Here is a 12,969-nt window from a genome sequence, read left to right on the forward strand (position 1 = left end):
CTTTATTTTAAAGTCTATTTTGTCTGATATGAGAATTGCTACTCCACCTTTCTTTTGATTTCCATTTGCATGGAATGTCTTTTTCCGTCCCCTCCCTTTCATTCTGTATGTGTCCCTAGGTCTGAAGTGGGTCTCTTGTAGACAGCATATATACGGGTCTTGTTTTTGTATCCATTCAGCCAGTCTGTGTCTTTTGGTGGAAGCATTTAATCCATTAACATTTAAGGTAATTATCAATATGTATGTTCCTATTCCCATTTTCTTAAATGTTTTGGGTTTGTTATTGTAGGTGTTTTCCTTCTCTTGTGTTTCTTGCCTAGAGAAGTTCCTTTAGCATTTGTTGTAAAGCTGGTTTGGTGGTGCTGAACTCTCTCAGCTTTTGCTTGTCTGTAAAGGTTTTAATTTCTCCATCAAATCTGAATGAGATCCTTGCTGGGTAGAGTAATCTTGGTTGTAGGTTTTTCTCCTTCATCACTTTAAGTATATCCTGCCACTCCCTTCTGGCTTGCAGAGTTTCTGCTGAAAGATCAGCTGTTAACCTTATGGGGATTCCCTTGTGTGTTATTTGTTGTTTTTCCCTTGCTGCTTTTAATATGTTTTCTTTATATCTAATTTTTGATAGTTTGATTAATATGTGTCTTGGCGTGTTTCTCCTTGGATTTATCTTGTATGGGACTCTCTGTGCTTCCAGGACTTGATTAACTATTTCCTTTCCCATATTAGGGAAGTTTTCAACTATAATCTCTTCAAATATTTTCTCAGTCCCTTTCTTTTTCTCTTCTTCTTCTGGGACCCCTATAATTCGAATGTTGGTGCGTTTAATGTTGTCCCAGAGGTCTCTGTGACTGTCCTCAGTTCTTTTCATTCTTTTTTCTTTATTCTGCTCTGCAGTAGTTATTTCCACTATTTTATTTTCCAGGTCACTTACCTGTTCTTCTGCCTCAGTTATTCTGCTATTGATCCCTTCTAGAGTATTTTTAATTTCATTTATTGTGTTTTTCATCATTGCTTGGTTCCTCTTTAGTTCTTCTACATCCTTGTTAAATGTTTCTTGCATTTTGTCTATTCTATTTCCAAGATTTTGGATCATCTTTACTATCATTATTCTGAATTCTTTTTCAGGTAGACTACCTATTTCCTCTTCATTTGTTAGGTCTGGTGTGTTTTTGCCTTGCTCCTTCATCTGCTGTGTGTTTTTCTGTCTTCTCATTTTGCTTATCTTACTGTGTTTGGGGTCTCCTTTTCACAGGCTGCAGGTTCGTAGTTCCTGTTGTTTTTGGTATCTGTCGCCAGTGGCTAAGGTTGGTTCAGTGGGTTGTGTAGGCTTCCTGGTGGAGGGGACTAGTGCCTGTGTTCTGGTGGATGAGGCTGGATCTTGTCTTTCTGGTGGGCACGTCCACGTCTGGTGGTGTGTTTTGGGGTGTCTTTGGCCTTATTGTGATTTTAGGCAGCCTCTCTGCTAATGGATGGGGCTGTGTTCCTGTCTTGCTAGTTGTTTGGCATAGGGTGTCCAGCACTGTAGCTTGCTGGTCGTTGAGTGAAACTGGGTCTTGGTGTTGACATGGAGCTCTCTGGGAGATTTTCACCGTTTGGTATTACGTGGAGCTGGGAGGTCTCTTGTGGACCAGTGTCCTGAAGTTGGCTCTCCCACCTCAGAGGCACACGCATTGTAGTTTTGATTTGCATTTCTCTGATGATTAATGATGTTGCATATTCTTTCATGTGTTCGTTGGCCATCTGTATGTCTTCTTTGGAGAAATGTCTATTTAGGTCTCTGCCCATTTTTGGATTGGGTTGTTTGTTTTTTTGATATTGAGCTGCATGAGCTGCTTGTAAATTTTGGAGATTAATCCTTTGTCAGTTGCTTCGTTTGCAAATATTTTCTACCATTCTGAGGGTTGTCTTTTTGTCTTGTTTATGGTTTCCTTTGCTGTGCAAAAGCTTTTAAATTTCATTAGGTCCCATTTGTTTATTTTTGTTTTTATTTCCATTTCTCTAGGGGGTGGGTCAAAAAGGATCTTGCTGTGATTTATGTCATGGAGTGTTCTGCCTATGTTTTCCTCTAAGAGTTTTATAGTGTCTGGCCTTACATTTAGGTCTTGAATCCATTTTGAGTTTATTTTTGTGTATGGTGTTAAGGAGTGTTCTAATTTCATTCTTTTACATGTACCTGTCCAGTTTTCCCAGCACCACTTATTGAAGAGGCTGTCTTTTCTCCATTGTATATTCTTGCCTCCTTTATCAAATGAAGGTATATTTTAACATTATTTTGTGTGGCTTCCTGTGTAACCATCCTGAGTTCAGAAATAACTCCAGCAGCTAAGATTTTATTCCTACTACCTGCCACTAGAGGGCACATTGTCATGCTTCTGTCACAACACTTTCTCAGGATGTGCCAGACAGGCGTTGTCTTTTTTTACTGTGTGCCATGACATGAAAAGATGACCTAATTCGTTTTGGAATTTAATATTTTTATGTAACATCTGTTATCGCTATGTCATAAAGTAAAGGATATTTTTAATATAACACACAAAAAACAGAAAAATAATCTCAGAATAAATATCAGTCCTTTAAATTGAGTAAATTTAACATTAGGAAAAACTTACTCCATCATCTTTATTTCTCTCACTTTGACTAGGACCCAAAACACTTTATCATGAGCCAGCACTGTGTCTGAAAAGCACTAGAAAGAGCTTATTTAATAAAAGCAATTAGAGATTAATATTGATTTAAAAGATGTGAGGGGGAGTCTATGTGCTATATATAGAACTTCAGTATTACTTTCCAAATTGTATTTTGTGCAATCCAATATTAAAATTTATACGCATTTCTTAAGCATCAACTGAGAATCAGAAGACATGGGCCAAGGAACATTTGGGTTTATTTCTGGGGGAACAACTTAACAAAAATACTAGTTAACCACTATGCTAGATCCATAGATGAATAAGACCAGTCTTTGTATTAGATGAGCCCAGAGGGAAAATAAACATGCAATAAAATCAATTGAGGTTAATGAGATAAGTGCTGAAATAGTGCTGCTATCTCTAAATCGCACATGCAAGATTTAGAGATAGCACAGAGAAAGTTGTGGTATAATAATTACCAGGGGGAAGCTCTTACCATTTTTCTGAAGCTTGGAGAGGTCATAAAGTGACCTCTGAAGAGGCCTCAGGTTTTCCAATAGTCACTTATTTTCTTTGCCTGTAGAAACAGTTCTGGAAGCTTTAATGCTAAAAGTGTTTCCAAACTTGAACTCCAAAATAACTATCATTCCTTTTTTTTACCTTTAATTACACTTGAGGAATATTCTTCCTTCCCCTATTATCACTGAACTTCTTCAGTGAGCCTTTACTTTAAAAAAATGATTTATGCAAGGAATTTTGCTTGATTAGATGCAGATTTTTATTTTATATAGCAAAGGCTTGGACTAGAACCTTCTTGCAGTAGATGAAATGAAATAGGGGTTAACTTATAACTTAGTAAATTAAGCGGAAGTGCGCAGACTGCCTGCTGCCATGGCAGTGAAAAGGCCAGGCAGAAAATCTGTAGCCCAGATACCACTGTAAGAGGCAAGATTGTCTCTGAGCCGTTGGTTCACTTACTCTGTGCTTCAGCTGTGAAAATGTGACCTCAGATATTATCTTTTGGTTTAAGCTTTTATTTATAATTACACATGGTCCATGATTCAGTGTCACTTGGAAACACACCTGTGGTTTGCTTTTAAAAATTACATGAATCCATAGATTCAATAAAACCATGGGAGACATTTGTAACAGGAAATACTACATAGAAAAATACACATTTAAAGACATTAAGGTGCTCTATTTTCTTTGGTATAACTTTTACATGTGACTTAGTGACTTCATGGTGATTTATAACTGTTTAGCAGATATATGAAATACTGCAATTTTCATAGAAAAAAATTTTAATTTCAAAATAATGGCATCGTTTTACATGATAGGAAACCCGCTTTTGTTTTTCAGGAAATTTCACAATATGCTCTCATTATGAAAGCATACTGGGTTTCATTAGAGTCACCCAAAAGGATGTTTTCCTTCTTGTGATTATTAATAACTAAGAATAATTCATGAAATATGCTGACAATTACTGATAATCGCGAAGAAGCTGTTCTGAAAGTCACAAGCCTGTTTTTTTGCAGAGCATATAACAGGTGTTCCCACTCCCTGTGTCCTTTGTATACACATTCATTCCGTATTCAAATCACAGAAGCAAGAGGCAGGCTAGGGTATGTTACCTCACTGCTGATTTCCCTGGCAAATAAACCAGCAGCTGCTGGTCCATGAACCAAGTTGCCACCAGGAACAGGGCACTGTATGCATGGGACAGGATGCTTTCATGGAGCCCTTCAGCAGCACGGTTGGGGTCTTTCAGTGCAAAATATACCTCCTTCTCTTAGGTAAGGCACTGCATGAAGTTTGTTCTAGCTACCTTTTTATTAAATTGTAGGCATAAAGTAAATATTTGCTTTAGGCTGTAGATTCACTCAGATAATTGAAGAACAGCTCAGAATTTTAAACAATAACACACTTTGTTCCAGCAAAGGAACAGGATCAATTAGGAGAAGTGAGGTTCAATAAATAGATGGTTTTTGTTTTCTTAGGACAAAAATTATTGTGAGTAGCACTCATTAAGAAAGTTAAGACATTCTAAAAACTTAATGAATCTCTTCTTTTTACAGAGTTTGTATATAGGTTCAACACTCTTTAATGCATTCTACTTTGGCAAATATTCTTGTAGGTCATGAATTTGTGACCGCTTACAGTGAAACTTAAAACAATTTTTGAACATAGTTTTGGGCTGTTTTAATTAAAGATATTGTGGCAAACTGTTAGCTCTACCTATTTTTTACCTATCTTATGAAATATGGAAAAAGGTGAGATTCCAAGCTGACAAAAGATATTTTGTACACAATCGGGAGAAATGTGTTTAAAAGTATTATTTCTCCAAGATGCCTTTAGCCTTTCTCTTTGCCCAATGGCTAGTTCAATTAAAAATTTTTTTCTCTATTTTAGTATTTCTCCCTCATTCTCTTTAACCTTAGAGTTTAAAGTCTTTCTCCAACATTCCCACTGTTTTTATGTCATCATTATTTTCACCAGATGTTCTCTTTCCATTCTTCCTATTTATGAGTTTTAAAAGTCTTTTGTTTTATTTATATCCAAGAGACAGGAATTTTTTTTAAAAACTTTATTCCTTAAATTTTAAGAACAAATTAGCTAAATAAACAACTTAAGTTTTAGCCTTCTTCAGTAGTTTAGAGCTTTGCACTTACTGGTGTCTTATGGTATAGTTTTCATAGTAAATGTGATTGTTATTTACATTTATCCCTAATATTGTTCATATTCCGCATATTTGAAATATACAGTTTGTAAATTTTTTAAATGTTTGAGTTTCCCATAGTTGTGATTGTTGTTCCAGTGTTTATGTTGTCAAATTCAAGCCTATATAGCTGTTTAGGTTTTGAAATTTTTAGGAAAATTTAGCAATGACCGTAACTGGCTTTTTTTATCTTTGTGCATTTTTCTGGGCTTTGAAAGTATCCTTTGTGTCAGTGCCGCACTTAATTTTATAACAATGGGACTGCTGTCATTTCCTAAGTAATTTTTTGTAATTGGCTTTAAGAAGAACTTAGAGACAATTCATTTGAAGAATTCTACTAAAATAAAATTAACTTTAGAGAAATAGCATGTTCACAAGTAGCTAAAGCAGTTATTATCCGTTAAGACTTTCTTTCTTTCACAAATTTACTTTTCTCCATTGGTAGTATGTTGTAAAGACCATGGGTAATTCGGAAATTTTTTTGTATTTTGGAATATTGAGTATCAGTTTGTTTTTTCTTTTAAAAAATCTTAGAAATTTGAAGCCCCAAACGTAGTTCATAAAGTCTGTTCAAAGTACATCATAATTTCTATTTTCTCTAAAGATACAAGAGTTTATTTTCAGTCAATAATAGTTGTGTTGTGCTTGCTAATATCATACATGGCACTGGGGAAGTAAATGCCAACTATTTTGAGCCATGGTAGAGGTCACTTTGTGAAGTCTGATGTTTATATTAAATACAGTGAAACTGGTCTAGGGAGTCTTTTGTTGCTGGAATATAGATAAATTTTGCAATATGACGTCAAAAATGTTCTTTATCACTGGACAGTCCTTTATAATGTCTTAGTTTTATAGTTTAAGGGAGTCTCTGAAGGGGAGAGTATTGCTATAACTTTGTATGTCAGATTTTCAATAGTATTATCAATGTTCTCCAAATTAGTATAATGCCTTATATGCAAAAAGTCAAGAGTTTCCTTTTTTGTACTCAAAAAGTACGTATTAGTGAATCTAATAATAAAATTGAATTTTCATTTAAGTACAAATATTTGGAATATTAAGGGGAAATTAAAATTTCATCCATTTTTATATCATTTATTTTCATAAAGTTTATTTGTTCTTACAGAGGTTGACTTCCTAAAATCAATAGTTTAGTCATTTACGTTTTCTCGTACAAGGAAAGAGCACTTGAAAATTTCTCAAAATGAAGCTAATTTTTTTAAGTCCGAAAACTACTGTTTTGCCAGCATGGATTCCACACCTGTCAGGGGAAATACAGCAATGGCAAAAGAGTATGTGATCGTAAAATGTAGCAGAAGCATCCTATTATCTGTTTATTCTGCAAAGTTTACTAAAAGTAAGGATTGCATCATATCAATAGATTCATGTCTTTCCTGCAAAGTGAAAAGATTTTAGTGGCTGAGATTAGAAACTGTATAAAGAAAATTTCATTCCTCACTGATACTCTTATAACTTGCTACCTATAATTTATCTGATAAAAATGGTGTAGGCAATCTAAGCAAACAGCTATTGTAACAGCTGTGCTGTCTTCTCACTGTCATACATGTATTTGAAAAAGCACACATATTTGAAAAAAAATTAAATAACATGATTTCATATCATTTGGTATGATAAGCATTGAATATATTCAGAGATACTATTGATGGTAATATATTATTTAAGGTATTATTACATGATGCAGTTTCTAAAATAGACTAAAGAACTAGTTCACTCCGCTTAATGATTATTGTAAGTGCCATATAAAATGTTATTTTCTGCTAAAGTAGTTTCATTTTTCCCTGGGCTGCAATATTTATATCGTATTTAATATTTTATTAAATAGAATTTATTCGCATAACTTCAGTCATAGACTCTCCAATCAAGCTTTCTTACTTAAGATTCAGCTTTCTGAGTCAAGATCCAAAAGTCATCTACATTTCTATTCTAGTCATGCTTGCACTCCATGGTAAGAAAGTGCCTCCCAATCATTTTCAAAATATTACAATCTCAGTTAATCTTTTTCAACTCAACCACACAAAAAGTAGAAAAAAGGCATTCTTCCCCTTTTCAGAAAAAAAAAAAAGTAAAAAGTAAACAAGGACTTCTGCAATGATTTCCCCAAACTCCGAGAACAGATTGGCCAGAATTGCACTCAGGCCATCTCTATCTACAGCTCAGTCTAGCAGTGGTTCCTAGGTTGAGCTGTGAAGTGTATTAAGTGAACCAATAAGTCAATGACCAAATTGCTTACTGTCAGAGGCAACTACCGAGTTTTATATCAGGAGCCATGCCGTTTTTTCCAGTGCATTCTCAAGGCAGTGATGTAGTTTCCCACCATCCCCCTTGATACCTTGGAAAAAAACACAGAACTGCCACTTTATTAAAAGATATCCAACTTAATAAGTGGACTTAAATCTGAGATTCAATACTTCAAAATTCTTTGGGCCTTCTCTCACTAAAATATGAGTCCTTCCCCTTTAAACTGTAGGGAAGCTGCTACCCTGAGAAAAGCACCTTAGGACGTCAAGAACATAAACATAAAGAGTAGAGAGAGGCCTTGGACCTCATCTAATATTACCCTTTTTTCACACATAAGAAAACTGCCCTCCAGAGAATTAAAATGACTTATCTAAGGTCAGTTAACTAATCACCATTTTATCCCAAGTATGTGTTCTTTACTAAGACCTCGTATTTCAGTGTGCTTTTAACTTTATCAAAGTAGGAAATTCAGAAATCTCTCTGCAAGTTTAGAAAATAGGTTCCTGAAATCCCTATTTCCAGGCAATTTGCAAGTGATTAATTTAAGACTGTATGGACAAGGGAATCCAAGATCAAGAATGAACCGTGAAACCCTCAGGAATATTTTTGTATTCACTGAAGTAAAAAAGGAAACAGCAACACAATAAATACAGTGAAAAGTGCATTTTACATATCTTAAGTTAGTAATAATGGGTGCTAAAAAAACTAGTTCTGCTTACCAGGAACTTGTTAGGCACTTCCTATCACCAATTACAATGAAAGGCATGAAAATGCATGTTGTTTCATGCAGATAACACATGTACTAAGAGGAATCTTCTCCTGTACAGGTCTGCCATCCAATGCCCAATGTCTTTCTATATCTATGACTTCAAGAGCTTCACTCCCTTCTCTCAGTCTCTGCTTCACATACCTCAGACATTACTAGTTTTAAGTCCTAGATTTACTCTCTCATCTCCCTTTAGCTCTCTTATGATTTCCTTTCCTTTTCTGCAATACACTTTATCTCCTCTTTATAATTCCCAGCAACAAGCTCCTTCTTTTTCTACTGATTCAAATTAAGAAGAACTACAAATTTAACATTCTTCCACTTGCCAGAAAAGAAAGCAGAAGCAAATCCTCATACCTTTGTAACTCCTTTGTTATGGACCAAATCACTACAATGAATGTACAGGTACAGCCCATTATCAGAAAAAAAAATTACAAGTCAATCACAAATACACACAGAGCCCAAGGAGACTGTAAGACACATATTTATTTTTCCCATAGAATCACCTACTTTTTAGTCCTTATGGTCAGTTTCAGTTGAGCATCTAGGCACCCCTTCTCCCCTTAACCTCCTCTGATCTTCCTCTTTGTCCTTTCTCCTCTTCAGTTCTTTGCTCTGACTTCCCTGCTGGCCCCAGGGTCTCACTGTTTACCAACAGCTACCCAAAAACGAAAACCATGGAAATCTTTGCTTTAACCTCCACCCTGGGAAAGAAAGAGAGGAATTTACTGTTGGTGGAATTTGATTCCTCATAGGAGCAGACCTACATATTTCAGTTTCTCCAAATAAATCGTTGTACAAACAGACCTTTCTACCATTCCCTTCCTAATATTGATGACCTTTCACAACAGGATTCAGATAAATCTTAAAGATTCCCTTCCTAGTAGAGATGAAAAGGGAGAAGCAATCAAAGAAGATAAACATTTTGTATATGACAAAATTGAAATTGTAAGTTATCTCTATTTGTGCCCAAATTTTCATCCCTCCTCACCTAGGATTCTTTTCCACCCTCACCCATCTGTTTTCTGCTTCATCAAGACTTCTCTTTCTAGTGATCATTCCAATAGCTCCAAACATGCTGTTCAGCATCTATCCAAAGAAAAAAAAAGAAATTTTTAAAAAATTATTTTTCTGCTCCTTTTCTCAGCAAAACTCCCCAGAAGTGTTGTCTATGCCAACTGTCTCCAATTTCCTTTCCGTTCTTTCTTTTTTCCATCACTGTTCAAAAGACTTCACATTTAAATTCCTCTCATTTTCTCCTCCACTGTTCATACAATGTAGGTACCATATTGCTCCCCCTTTAAAATGAGGATTTTGAAGCAAAGAACTTTTGATTAGTATTCTAATCAAAATGGTAGAAAATGGTAGCTACATGGTAACCTGAGCTAAGGAGGACTGTCTTCTCAATTGTAAATATATATATATATATATATATATATGCTAGATAAAATAAAACAATATATAGCTCAAGGTAAAGAAGGGGAAGTCTCCAGGTGCCAGAAACTACGAAGAAACCTTGCCTCTTAGATTTCTAATGGGCATCTAAAATGAACATGTCCAAAGCTGACTCCCAATCTTTCCACAAAAATGTCTCCCACAGTATTCCCCATGATTAATTGATTAGTTGCCCATTAATAAATGACGACTCCGTTCTTCCAGTTGATCAGGTCAACAACCTTAGAATCATTCTTGACTCATCTTTGTTTCTTGTATCCCACCCGCAATGTGTCATCAAATCCTGTTAGCACCACCGGGCTTTTCTCACAATATCTTTTACTACCACCCTTATCTACAGCACGGTCATCTCTTGCCTACTTTATTGCAGTCATCTCCTAAGTGGTCTCCCTGCTCCTGATCTTTCCCCTATTTCAGTCAGTTCTCACGGCAGCTAGAGTACACCTAAAAAAATAAGAAGAAAGACCTCTATCCCTCTTGCTCACAAAAATCCAGCTGTGTTCCCATCTCACTCAAAGTAAAATTGCCAGAGTGTTTGCCATGACCCTAAGGCACTTCCTGATCCGGCCCAGCCCCCTCGCTGGCCTCCTGTCTCACCACACTCCTGCTCTGCTCTGCTTCACCTGCTCCCGCCTCTTGCTGATGCTCAAACACACTAGCCAGATCCCTGCTTCCGAGCAGGAGTAACCAGTCACAACCGGTAATAGTTTAATGCCATTCTCCTTAGGATGTTTGCATTTGGCAAGGCTTTGGCTAAAAGGAAAAACTTCCAATTATGGACTGTTAAGCCATTTCAGAAGACTGTGGAGGAAGATTCTCAAGAGGAAGTAGCCCCTCAACCACATAGATTGATTAGGATATGATATGACTCAGACATTAATCAGTCACAATTTCAAATGTTTTTAAAGGTTTCATTGGACTTTAGAACTAATAATCTTTCCCAGTTCTCCTTTTCCCATTATTCTTTAACAGTTAGAGATAATAACTTCTGCTTTTCCTTTTCATCTTGCCTTTAAAGAGGTCACGCAGTCAACAGTCTTTGTGGGGAGTTTTTAAAATGCAGGTTTCAGAGACATATTTACCTCTACAGGTAACCGGTACTAGAAGAGTCAGTACCTAGAAGCCTCTCTTCTTTGAAAAGGATTATTACCCGATCAGGTTCTCTCTGTATTTCCCCTTTAGATTGTGAAATGTGGTTCAGGGTCTTTACAACTTTCCTTTCCTTCATAGCAGGTGCTTGTTCCGGGCTGAAGGTGGCGGTGCCATCACACACAGTCCATGGCATCAGGGGTCAGGCTCTCTACCTCCCCGTACACTATGGATTCCACACTCCGGCATCAGACATCCAGATCATATGGCTGTTTGAGAGACCCCACACGATGCCCAAATACTTACTGGGCTCTGTGAACAAGTCTGTGGTTCCCGACTTGGAATACCAACACAAATTCACCATGATGCCACCCAATGCCTCCCTGCTCATCAACCCATTGCAGTTCACTGATGAAGGCAATTACATCGTGAAGGTCAACATTCAGGGAAATGGAACTGTGTCAGCTAGTCAGAAGATTCAAGTTACCGTTGATGGTAAGTCCGCTATAAGTGACATGGGCAGCTGAGTAGCACAGCAGTTAGCAATGGCTCAGGAGATTAGACTACCTGGGCTTTAGGTCCTGGCTCTGCAACTTTGGGCAAATTAACCCTCAAAGCCTCAGTGTCTCATGGCACAAATGACATTATCCACCTCATGAGGCTTTCTGAGGATTAAATAAGACATGCATATAAAGTATATGCGCAGTGCCCAGCTAAAGGTAATCAAGCAGTAAGTAGAACGTATTATTTGTTTGCCTGGAAACTATCAAGTATAAAGTTGCTGATATAATGAGGCAGAGAAAATTTTATTTCTCATTAACAATGTACCCTGGGAAGTGCCCCATTTTTGTCACATAAAGAATTTTTTTCTTACTTTGGTACACTGGGAAGGATGAAACTTGCTCAGTGACCATGCTTAAGGAACAATAGAATTTGCTGGGTATGTCCTCTGAGGGAGAGTGGGGTTCAGCTAACTTTCAGACATTTATTTTCCATGCTGAGGTATGTAAGCAGCATACCTTAAATATACTACACCCAAAGCACAACTTCTGATTTTTTCCCCCTAAACCTGTCTATTTAACAATATTAGCAAAATTAGCAAATAGCAACTTCATTCCATCAGTTGCTTAGGACAAAACCTTGCCATCACCCTTGACTCCCTCTTTCTGTCACACCCTACATCCAGTCCACAAGTTAACCCTGTCATCTTTACCTTCAAGATATGGACAGAAGTGAGTCACTTCTCACCACGCCCACTACCGCCCCGCTCAACCTCACCATCAGCTCTGGCCTGAACTGTCCTAACAGCCTGCTGTCCACTCTCCCCACTTCTGCCCCTGCCTCCTGCAGCTCAAAATCCTCCCATAGCTTCCTGTCTCACTCACAATCAAAGCCAAAGTGCTAGCGATGTCCCACAAGGCCCAGTGTGAACCCCCCAACAGAGAGGTACCCAGTACCTCTCTGACCCCTTCCCACCTCTCTTCCCCTCACTCACTCTGTTCTGACCACACTGGCCTCCTCGCTCTTCCTAGAACAGGCCAAACACACTCACACCTCAGGGCCTTTGTACTTGACTGTTCACTCTACCTAGATTACTCTTCTCCTAGGTAATGGCACTATCCCCTATTTCCTTTCGGTCTCAGCCAGAGTGTCACTTTATCTGTAAAGGCTTTCCTGACCACCTTATGTAAAGTATACAGAGAGAGAGAGAGAATTACTCTTTATCTTGAGTTCTGCTTTATTCTTTTCATAACACTGGACGTATTGTATATTTTTATTTTTTTTTATTGTTTCTCTTCCTTGCCTAGACTACAAGGGCCATGGGAGCAAGCTTTGTATTGTTTGCTGCTTTGTCCTCACTGCCTAAACCCCGATGCAGGCCATTTGTAGGCACTCAGTAAATATGTGCACAGTAAATGAGTGGAAACTGGAGAGCTTGCAGGGGAACAAAGACACAGGATGTGGGGGCAGATGCCTAGAGAACAACTTTGGGGAGAGAAAAGGAGGACATTTTCGTATTTTCATGAAATTCTCCTGGGTAGTATCTCGTCTCTCCCTCCAAA

At 37.4% G+C, this 12,969-nt stretch overlaps 1 protein-coding gene across 8 annotated transcripts in view; it reads left to right on the forward strand.

The window, feature by feature from the left end:
- The window catches only part of HEPACAM2 (HEPACAM family member 2), a gene marked incomplete at its 3' end in the record, with an annotated part of 53,309 nt that overhangs the window by 8,443 nt on the left and 31,897 nt on the right, over nt 1–12,969 (forward strand). For 2 of the 8 annotated variants that reach the window (XM_082398496.1, XM_082398498.1), the window contains exons 1-2: nt 1,317–4,417; nt 11,048–11,401. In XM_082398496.1, the coding sequence (XP_082254622.1) occupies nt 4,339–4,417; nt 11,048–11,401 (433 nt within the window). In that variant the 5' untranslated portion in view covers nt 1,317–4,338. Of the gene's footprint in view, nt 1–1,316; nt 4,418–11,047; nt 11,402–12,969 lie in introns of those variants that run through there. The other 6 variants (XM_082398493.1, XM_082398495.1, XM_082398497.1 and 3 more) reach the window with 5 other exon arrangements.

The sequence above is a fragment of the Balaenoptera borealis genome, assembly GCF_965194805.1.
Source record: "Balaenoptera borealis genome assembly, chromosome: 7".
Taxonomy (NCBI): Eukaryota; Metazoa; Chordata; class Mammalia; order Artiodactyla; family Balaenopteridae; genus Balaenoptera; species Balaenoptera borealis.